This window comes from Plectropomus leopardus, chromosome 1, assembly GCF_008729295.1.
Source record: "Plectropomus leopardus isolate mb chromosome 1, YSFRI_Pleo_2.0, whole genome shotgun sequence".
Taxonomy (NCBI): Eukaryota; Metazoa; Chordata; class Actinopteri; order Perciformes; family Serranidae; genus Plectropomus; species Plectropomus leopardus.
Window position 1 is genome coordinate 36,407,872 of NC_056463.1, and position 11,186 is coordinate 36,419,057.

The 11,186-nt window shown below is 38.1% G+C and overlaps 1 protein-coding gene across 1 annotated transcript in view; it reads left to right on the top strand.

Annotated features, from left to right (window-relative positions):
- si:ch211-186j3.6 (neural-cadherin) overlaps positions 1-1,317 on the top strand; it is a 384,238-nt gene extending 382,921 nt beyond the window's left edge. Inside the window, 1 exon segment of the mRNA XM_042487073.1 lies at positions 709-1,317. Within this exon segment, the coding sequence (XP_042343007.1) occupies positions 709-1,317 (609 nt within the window).
- Positions 1,318-11,186: the final 9,869 nt, after the last annotated feature.

Genomic DNA, 11,186 nt, shown 5'->3' on the forward strand with positions numbered 1-11,186 from the left:
AGCAGAGCAGATGCTGCAGTTAATTCTCAAGAGTCTTGTTTGAAAACTCTCTGGAGGAATAAAATCAGCACTTTCCACTCATCACATAATCAGTTTTACAAAGCGACCCACACCTCCTCTGTGCGTATCATTTCTTCCTCCTCCTCCTACATCCCTCCGTTTATTTTTTTATCTTGTCTCTGCTGCCGTGGTTACAGATTTGGTGGAATCACATTAGCACTAAAGTGATAGGCTGTTAGAGTATATATGAAAGTAATGGCGGCTCCTAAACCCCAGCGCAGCAGTTCATATAAGAGATGGATAGAAAGAGAGAAACCCTCCATCTCCTTTCTCAATCACCTCCACTCATATTTTTTTATCTCTTCGGCCTCCCTCTCACACTTTCACATACGATAAAATTACGATGACTTCTGTGAGACAGTAAATGGAGATAGATTGGAAACTTAAATAGGTGGAACATTCACAGTAAATGTTATGGGGAGAGCTGATTGTTTTTCTGCTCTCTCTTCATTTTTCTGCTCTCTCTCTGTCATATTTCATTCTTTTCTGCCTCATCTCCCCCCAAAAACATTCTGTCTTTCACTCTGGCTCATTCTTCTGCTTGCTCTCATTTTTTTGCAGTTTCTGTTCTAACTGGGACTTTCCCTCTGCTTTCCGTGTGTGTGTGTGTGTGTGTGTGTGAATAAACGTGTATATTTGTGTGGTTAGAACGCCTACGACATGGCGGAGCTGCAGAAGTCTCTCCAGCCGAGCCCGGCGCAGTCGGTGCAGTACTGCCGCTCCAGAGCCCTGCACCACCCTCCTCCTCCACTCCACCACCACCATCACCTCCTCCACCAGGCGTCCCCTGCCCCGCCCTCCGCCCAGCCACTGGACTCCCTCAGCCGGACCACCAGCTCCACCACTCTGCCTCCCTCTGCAGCCTCCACCACCTCCACTGCCACCACCACCACCAGCCTCCGCAGGGACGTCCCCCCCACCAGACTCCCTGCGCAGGGCCAGGCCCGCCCCTCCCAGCTAGCGCGCCGCTCCCTGTCCTTCTCCAGCCAGGACCTGGCCCGCTACCTGTGCGAGATCATCCGCGATGCCGACCAGCATCCGGACACGGGGCCTTTTGACTCCCTGCAGGTGTTCTCCACAGAGGGAGGTGGCTCGCCCGCCGGCTCCCTCAGCTCCTTCAGCTCGGCAGGGCTGGATGGAGGGAGCAGTGGGGAAGGAGGAGGAGAGGGGAGGAGGGAGGAGACTCTCGGGGAGTGGGGGCCTCGCTTCGAGAAGCTGCGGGCATTGTACGAGCGAGCCGAGGCCAGCGACCTCTGAGCTCACACATGTCAAAACTGATCGGACCCTGAGAGCGGGCCATCCCAAAACAATCAATTAGCGGATGCTCAGCGACTGCAGAGGCAGGAAAACAGCGAGAGACTGACTGACAGAGAGATCTCTCCACACCCCTCGCTCACTGACACAGAAGGTGTTGTATTTACTGGATGATGAGCCCCGTCAATCAGCATGGTGGCAGATGAAAGTGTCCCTGTGAAAAGAGCCTGTCGCTCTGCACTTCCTCTACCTTAGACGACAAAATTTTGCAGGAGCAGACATTATCAAACCTGCCAGTCAGGTTAAAGGCTTCAGAACGTCACTTTGTAGCCGGGCTACTCATCATGATGGAGCTTAGCTTCACTGTCAGAAAAATCTGTTCCAGTCACAGCCGCTAAAACCCCCAAATTTCCTCTATTTTCTACCACTCATTGTGAGCTGCTCTGGATGAGTGTCAGCTGAAGGCCTCAAATGTGAAATCAAAATATTTTGGCCAGGTTATTTTTTGTACCTGAGCGAATCAATGCCACATAAAATGTATTTTTAAGCACCTTGCTGCTGAATGAATTCTTTGTAAATAAACAAAGGACTCTTGCTATATCCTGCTCTGAGCTGTTCCATGATGCGGCAGTGAAGATGAGTGGGATCATTCTGAGTAGCCCGTGTGTCTGGATTTTCAGTATATAGTGGACACATTGTGTTCTCGCTGCCTGGCTGTACACAGCTTCTGTCAATGTTTGTAAGAGAAAAAAAGTGCTCCGACCAGCACTGGGTTGCAGGGTGAGATTATTCTTCTTTTCTTCTGGTAATGTGTCCTTCACTGGGTTGAGTAATTCTGTATTGGTTGGATGTTTCAAGTTTCAATGCTCCGTGGGTTGTAAGACATCAAGCTTTCTACTTACTACTGCGCCTTCGTCTTCATGTGATTTCCTATTCTCATCCGCGCTCCTCCGCTGCGCGTTCCTCCTCACCCAGGGGAGGGTACACAAAAATTCAAACAGCTTTGTAACAAAGAAATGGGAGCGGACGTGCGGACTGCGGGAGGGAGGAAATACTTGCTCTGTTGCTCTGTTCCACGTGCGCTCTTCCTCAGGCATACCAAATGTGGCGGCTGCGAGAGACTATTTTAACAGATGATTTCACGGTAGAATACAAACTATGTCAAATGGCTTTCCAAGGTGACTGCTTAATAAATACAAACGGAAAGAGGAGGATGCAGGAGATTTATAGTGATTATTAACATATAGTTCTGAGCTGTAATACACATGCCATAGGCCTTTTAAACACGCATTTACCTATTGTCCCTTGCTAAATTATTCCTGATTGAAGGAAAATGGACTGAAATTGCTGGAAAATAATAAGTGTGCAGTTACCATCCAAGTTGTGAAGTTGTTCCTGTTGTTTGCCTTCCTTTTTACATCAGTTTGATGGATGGTTTTTTTTCCCCTAAACTCGAAAACTCCTGCTGTTATGAAACCGGTGAGAACAATTTGAGTAAAGAGAAGGAGAAGGGAATAATAAAGCGGTGACGGGAAAGAGGTGTTTGGAAAGGACCTGTTCATTTCACCTTTTATAAGAGGGATGATTGCAGGGTTGAGGGCTGAATCAGGGAGCAAACAAGAAAGGGAGGAACCATCTTACCGTGCCTGGCTCTGCGGTGAAATGTGCCACCATGGAGCTTAGTGGCTTTGAAGGGAGCTGTAGAGACAGAGGTGATGCTGGGAGCAGTGGTTTTCTGCTGAAACGCTTTGTTGCACAGCAAATGGCATAAATATAAAAGTCATGTGTCCTAACCTCATCCCACCACTACCCACCCTGCCTCCCTGCAATCCTCCAAAAAGCCGATTGGCTTCTCCTGGCATTTCAGGCACTGTATTCTGCTGGAAGACACAGCAGCGCTCTCATCATGCTCTTTTTATTCTTCTCGGCGCTGGCAGAGCCGAGCCTGTCGGCAGAGAGCAGTTAAAGGGTAGGAGTGTGTGAAAACATGTCAGGCCACTAATCCTAATAGGAGCTGATGGCTTGCTGTCATGCTGGAAAAAACCAAAGGATTGCGGGTACTTTAAAAAAAAAAGAAAGAAAGTCGACAGAGGAGTCGATTCCCAGATTGCAGCTTTCCAGAAACACGCTATTTTCTTAAAAGCCAGGGCAACAATTCAGCTTTTAAAAATAAAGAGACTTGGCGGTCAGGTGAGGGTTCAGTCCACTGTGGGATGATGCTTGAAAGGTAAGACACACAGGCTTTTTCTTATTTTTTTGTAAAGACAGTGGGGATTTCCTAAAGAGGGATGCTTTTTCTTTTTTTATTCCTCAGTAGAGAGGGGCCGAGCCTGAGCCACACAGACTGGTGAAGGATGATGCTTCATGCTACACTTCTCTCTCTGCAGCTGTCACTCCCCACCACCATTCATTTGTACCATAAAACAGCTTCTTAAATGTTGTGTTGCAGGTGCAGACATGTTGTGAACAAAGTTAATGTTTTTACATCATTTGTAAATATAAAGATAGATTAATTACATTTATTGCTTTTTGTCAAAGAAAGCACCACATAAATTTAAAATGTGCAGCTACTGAGAAAATAAAAGAAATAAAACCGAACATGTGTTTTTTTTATCATCAAGATGGTGATGAGTTTTGGACAGTTACGTAAGTGTTTTGTATTTGCTTTGTTTTTGTTTTTTTCTCAATAAATTCATTTGTTTGCACCAGTGACTGTGCTGAATCATGACTGCATCTGAGAGAAGAAACTGAAGAGTAAAAAAAAAAAAAAGTTTTGAGTGCCACTTCTGCGACCTAAATGCGTCATACGCCAATCACTGCTGTTCGCACGGTGAGTAATTGTGCACTCTGTAATCTGCATACATATGCTTTATAGCACAACATTAGCATACATGCAACAGTAAGACAGACTAAAAAGTGAGGGTATATTGATGTGAACATTTCTGATACCAGTAACATGTTTACAAAAATATCTGCAGATGCCTATACTTTTAACCGCTGCATTTACACTCTATAGTTCTTATTGATTACACCTCCACAGTATTCAAACTTTAAGCCAATTAGATTTTTGAAAATATGATTTTCAGCCTATTTAAAAAGATTATGACAATGTAGCTGTAAAGACCTCCTGAGCCTCAACAGACTATTTTGAGGCCATGATGAAATCAATGTTTTAGAGCTCGTTAATACCACTGTTCTCATTATAGATATAATAGACTATTACTCAATGGTATGATGACCGAATAAATGTAGTAGTAGTAGTTGTGACTGGTTTATGTTGGTACTCCCTCTGAAATAACTGTATTTCCACAGAAAGTAGACTAGAATTTCATAGAAAATTTCCTCTATTACCCATCAATTCAAGTTACAATTGCAGTTATCCAAAGGTTATGTTAGTAACAGCCAAATCATTATTCTGTACTATCTAGGAATTAAGACAATATTTTCTAATAGTTTATATAGAGAGAGATAGATAGATATTGTTCATGGCTGCATCAGTGCTTTCCTGGTAACTTTTTTCCTCAGTTATCATGGGTCTTTTTTAATACTACAGATGTTTTTTCTGGTAACTTTTTTCTTCAGTTATCATGGGTCTTCTTTAATACTACAGATGTTTTTTCATAATTTACTGTTGATTTTTGTGATTTTTGAATGACATACTATACTACATCCTTTTTGGGGGGATTTTGGATGACACTGTACTGTTAGGGGTTTTGGGGGGTTTTTGGAAGACATACTATACTGTGTAGTTTTTGGTGATTTCTGTAGCAAAAACTATACTACGTAATTCTTTGTGATTTCTTGATAACATACTATATTATGTCGTTTTTTATGATTTTTGGAAGACATGCTATTATATATATTTACTACTGTGTGTACAGAGGTCATTGTTGCTGTGTGTTCTGTGTTATGATGGCTGGCGTCTAACTTATTTTCTGGATTTATTGACCATTGATTTCGGATATTGAACGTTGCGATCTTCGCTTTGACCCTGGCTTGGTGAAATACAACAATTCTGAATAAGGACTGAAAGAATGAGAGCGGAGCTAGTTGTGAACTAGCTAACTAGCCGCTAAGCTAAAAGCTGACCAGCCAGCTAACAGCTGACAGTGCTATAACAAACAGCACAACCAGGCAATATGAGTCTGGAGAAGGCGCCGTCAACAGAGGAAGATGACGACATTAAAAGTCGCTCTTCTGTCTGATGGAGGAGGTTTCTGCTGTGAGGCTGCAACAGAAAGGGATAGGGATCTAAAGGCATAGAGCTGGACTGTAACGACATTGAGGTATGCCACCCTTGTCCCAGGAGAAACAGCAACGATAAACCAGCTGTCATCATGAGGTTTATGAATAGAAAGCACCAAATTTCACTGCTAAAACAAGGAAGGAAACTTAAAGGATAAAATGTTTACATCAACAAGCACCTCACAAAGCACAATGCAGACTTTGCCATGAAAGCACGCTATCCAAAAAAATAGAAAAAAAAACAGGCCAATGATGTGGTTTTGAGAAGCATCGAAGAGCTGGACAAATATCATTGAGCACAATGAGCTGGACCATGAGGTAACACAACATTATTCGCACAACCATGACACACTCAAAAAGAACTCATTCATTTACATCTGAAGACAGAAGCAATCTGTCTGAATAGATTAATGGGCTGCAAACGTTTCAATATACCAATTACAGGATATCGAGCACAAAATAGACCCGGACAATAATTCCACAAACAACAATTGCAGATGAACAGTATATTCAAATGAATATAGATGGCAATAATACACATTAATAGCAGAAGTATGTATGCAAACTTCACAAACATCATAGACTATTTGCAACAATTTACTCAACCATTCAATGTTATCGCCATATCAGAAACATTGATCAACATGGACAAAGGGATGGACTTTGAGCTGGATGGATGTGAATTATTGATCAACAAAATAAAAGTGGAGGAGTAGTAGCAACATATTTGTATATTCAGGGTGTTGGACAGTATGATAACTGTTATTACCAATACACTTGAGTGCATAACAGTTGAAATTTATAAGGAATAAAAACATAATATATTTATATATCGGACACCAGGCTCACATATAGAACTGTTTATGGGCTGGATGGAAGAAATTATCACAAAAAACAAAAACAAAAAGTAAAGTTATTCTGTGGAGACTATATTGATCTACTTAACCCAAATAATCACATAATAATAATAATAATAATAATGACAAATTAATTTATCAATATAATATACAGTATGAACTTATTTTCAAAAATCACTTCCCACTGTGCTACTCTGATTGACAATATTTTCACCAACAAGATTGAAAACAAAACGATAAGCGGACTGCTAATTAGTGACATAAGCGACCATTTACCAGTTTTGTAAGATATGATTATAATTATAGATCTACCATATCAGAAAACTGAATACAGGAGGATGAGAACAGAAGAATCAATAACTGCATTTCAAAATGAATTAATGGTACAAAACGTGAATATAATTTACAATGACATATAAATGGCATATAAATGGCATATAAATTAATTATATATATTAAGATATTCAAAGAATTATATGATAAACACTGCCCTGTAAAAGAAGTTAACAGGATACAAAACTATACACATCTTTCTAAAAAAGTATAAAAAACAAATGATCAAATATTATAAGTGTAGTAGGAAAGATTGTTATAATAAATTGTTAGATGATAAAAATAATGTCAAAGAAATATGGAAACTACTAAATAATATTATGAGAATTTACTCTAAACATATTGGTTACACAAAATATTTTATTGTTGACAACAAAGAAAATCATAATATGAAAGATGTGGTGCATAACTTTAATAATTTATTTTTTTTTATTTTTATTTTTTTTTTTTGGAGTACTGGACCTGACTTAGCAAGGAAAATCGCTGAGCAGATGACTTCTGAACGGAGGAATGAGAACTGCATAGACTGAAACGTAAGTTCAAATTGCATTTGCATTGCAAAGGTGTATGAGAGTAAAATTGTAGACACTGTTATGAAATGTAAAAACAAAAAACACTGTGAAGATATGATTATTGTGAAACAGGTTATTCATGAGATCTCAAAGCCACTCACATACATCTGTATTAATCATTCCAAACCGGCCCATTTCCTGACAATATGAAAATAGCTAAGGTCATTCCATTATACAAATCCAGAGAAAAACATCACTTCACTAATTACTGACCTGTTTCATTTGTCCCACAATTCTCTAAAATACTTGAAAAACTCTTCCGTAGCTTATTGGACAAATTCATCAATAAGCACAAACTTCTCTCAGAATGTCAGGATTGATTTAGAAAAAAAAAAAGATCTACATCACAGCATTATTAGATTCAGTAAAAGACATCACTAACTTCATAGAACAAAAACAGTTTGCAGCAGGAATATTTATTGATCTAAATAAAGCTTTATACCATTACATATTACTCAAAAAACTGGAAGGGTATGGCATCAGGTGTAACGTTTTGGAATGGGTGAGGAGCAACTTATCTCACAGAGGGCAGTCTGTTAAGATGGAAAGTCATCTCTCATTATATTTGGACATTGTTTGTGGTGTCCCCCAGAGGTCAGTATTGGGCCCTAAATTGTTTATCTTATACATTAAAGACGTGCCATATATCCAAAGTGTTGAAGCCTGTATTGTTTGCTGATAATACAAGCATCTTTTGCTCTGGCAATGATTTGCAGAAATTAAAAACATAGTTTGATTAGAATAATTTAACATCAAACTTAAGCAAAACAATGCAAAAATGATGCTCTTTGGAAACTGGAGAGAAAGTAAACAGGTATATGTTCAAATAGATGGTAATAATATTGAAAGAGTAAATGAAACAAAATTTCTTGGTGTTATAATGGATGATGAAATAAACTCGAAGTCACACATCACACATCAACACACATCAAACAAGTATCAAGAAGTATTGCAGTACTAGATAAAGCAAGGCAGGTTTTAATTCACAAATCACTCCGCATTCTGTACTGTTCATCATTTATTAATTCATTAATTTGTGTCGTTTGTCTCTTCCTCATTAACCTCAGGTATATTTTTCTTTTTCTTTGATTGTACTGGTGTATACATACTTAAAGATCTTTAAGACAAAAAAAAGTAGTATAGAGGAATTACATATGAGAGTTTATATATTGTATTCAGATAAATATTTTTCTAATAATATGTATATTGGTATTAGAAATAAGTGCTAGAAATCCGTACAGTGCCTTGGAGCAAGCCTTAGACAATTGAATATTGTACAGGGTATATAAATAGGGAAGCTGAATAATTAACCATCAGTGAATAGGAGAAGGGGTGGGGTTATACAAGTTTGCACTTTCCCCACTCCTTTTTGGATATGTAAATCAAATCATAAATGTTGAGCTTTTTTTTTTCTATTATTTTCTTTTGTATATTCAATTCTTTTGTCTGCTTGTAAATGCATAACTTTTTCTTTTTCCTGTTATGTTATGTTTACATGTTCGAAATAAAATATTCATTCATTTTTGTTATTTATGGACGACATACTATACTATGTTGTTTTTTGTGATTTTTGGACAACATATTAAATTATGAGGTTTGTTTTTATGATTTTTGGAGGACATATTATACAATGAAATTTAATGATTTTTGGAGGACATACTATACTATGCTGTTTTTAGTGATTTATGGGCGACATATTATACTATGAAATTGTGTTATGGTTTTTGGATGAATTATTATACTATGCTGTTTAATAATTTTTGGATGACATACTATACTGTGTTACTATATAACATACTATGCAATGTTATTTTTGCCGTAAATACTATGCCGTTTTTTTTTTGTTTGTTTTTTGGACAACATGCTATACTATGTTGTTTTTTTTTATGATTTTTTTTGATTACGTACCATACAATGTCTTTTTCTATGATTTTTGGATGTCATACTATACCATGCCCTATACCATGTCCCCCCCCCCCCCCCCCCCCCCACACACACACACACACAACCCAATGAATGAATACTATACTATGACGTTTTGCGTTTTGGGTGATTTTTGGTAGACAACACTATAATATGTTGTTGTTTTGGGTATTTTGGGGGGTGTATCTATGGGGCATGGTCTCTGATGTCACTCTAATATCCAGCGTTTTTGTGGTTCCACCATAGTCTTTGTTATCAATGGGAAACACTACCATACTATAGTGTGGTGAAAAAACGTCAAAATATGACATATCCAAAATAAAGCTGAAAACCACATAGTATAGCATGGCGAGAAAAGTCATAGTAAAGAATGTCAAAAAAATGTCCAAAAACATCATAATATGACGGCTAAAAACCAAATAAAATAGCATGCCAAAGCATGTCATAGCAAAGAATGTTGCAAAAACAGCCCCATACACCATAGTATAGCATGTCAAAAACTCAAAAGTTTACAAATATGACATGTCCCAAAAACAGCTGAAAACCGCATAAAATAGCATGCCAAGACACATCATTGCATAGGATGTTGCAAAATCGGCCAAAAAAACCAAAATATAGCATGTTGAAAAAACTACCAAAAATGGCATACTATTATATGGCAACAAAATATCCAAACATGACATGTACAAATACCAGCTGGAAACCACATAAAATAGCATGCCGAGACACGTCATAGCATAGGATGTTGAAAAAACGGCCAAAAACACCAAAATATAGCATGTTGAAAAAATGAGCGACAAAGCAAGGCTATAGTATGGCAAAATGTCAAAATATGACATGGTCCAAAAACAGCTGAGAACACCTTAAAACAGCATAAAAGAGCCTGCTGAGACACGCTGTAGAATAGTTTGTTTTAAAAAACGTCCAAAAAAACTCATAAAAAAGCATGTTGAAAAAATGAGCGAAAAAGCAACGCTATAGTACGGCAAAAATGTAAAAATGTCCCAAAAACAGCTGAAAACACCTCAAAACAGCATAAAAGACACGCCATACCATAGTTTTTTTTTGTTTTGTTTTTTTTTAAATAGCCCAAAACACCAAAATATAGCATGTTGACAAAATGAGCGAAAAAGCAAGGCTATAGGATGTCAAAAATGTCAAAATAAGACATTTACCAAAACCACCTGAAAACACGTCAAAACAGCATAAAAGAGCGTATTAAGACATGCCTTGGCACACCTTGTTTAAAAAATGTCCAAAAACTCCAAAATATAGCAAGTTGAAAAAATGAGCAACAAAGCATGGTTATAGTATGTCAAAAATGTCAAAATGTGACATATCCCGAAAACAGCTGAAAACACCTCAAAACAGCATGAAAGAGACTGTTGAGACACGCCATAGCATAGTTGTTTTTTTTTAAAAATAGCCCAAAACACCAAAATATAGCATGTTGACAAAATGCGCGAAAAAGCAAGGCTATAGTATGGCAAAAATGTCAAAATGAGACATGTACCAAAACCAGCTGAAAACACGTCAAAACAGCATAAAAGAGCGTATTGGCATACCTTGTTTTAAAAACGTCCAAAAACTCCAAAATATAGCATGTTGAAAAAATGAGCAACAAAGCATGGCTATAGAATGTCAAAAATGTCAAAATATGACATGTCCCAAAAACAACTGGAAACACCTCAAAACAGCATAAAAAAGCCTGCTGAGACACGCCATAGCATACCTTGTTTTAAAAACGTCCAAAAACTCCAAAATATAGCATGTTGAAAAAATGAGCGAACAAGCAAGGCTATAGTATGGCAAAAAATGTCAAAATATGACATGTCCCAAAAACAGCTGAAAACACCTCAAAACAGCATAAAAGAGACTGTTGAGACACGCCATAGCATAGTTTTTTTTTTTAAAAAAAAAAAAAAAATAGCCCAAAACACCA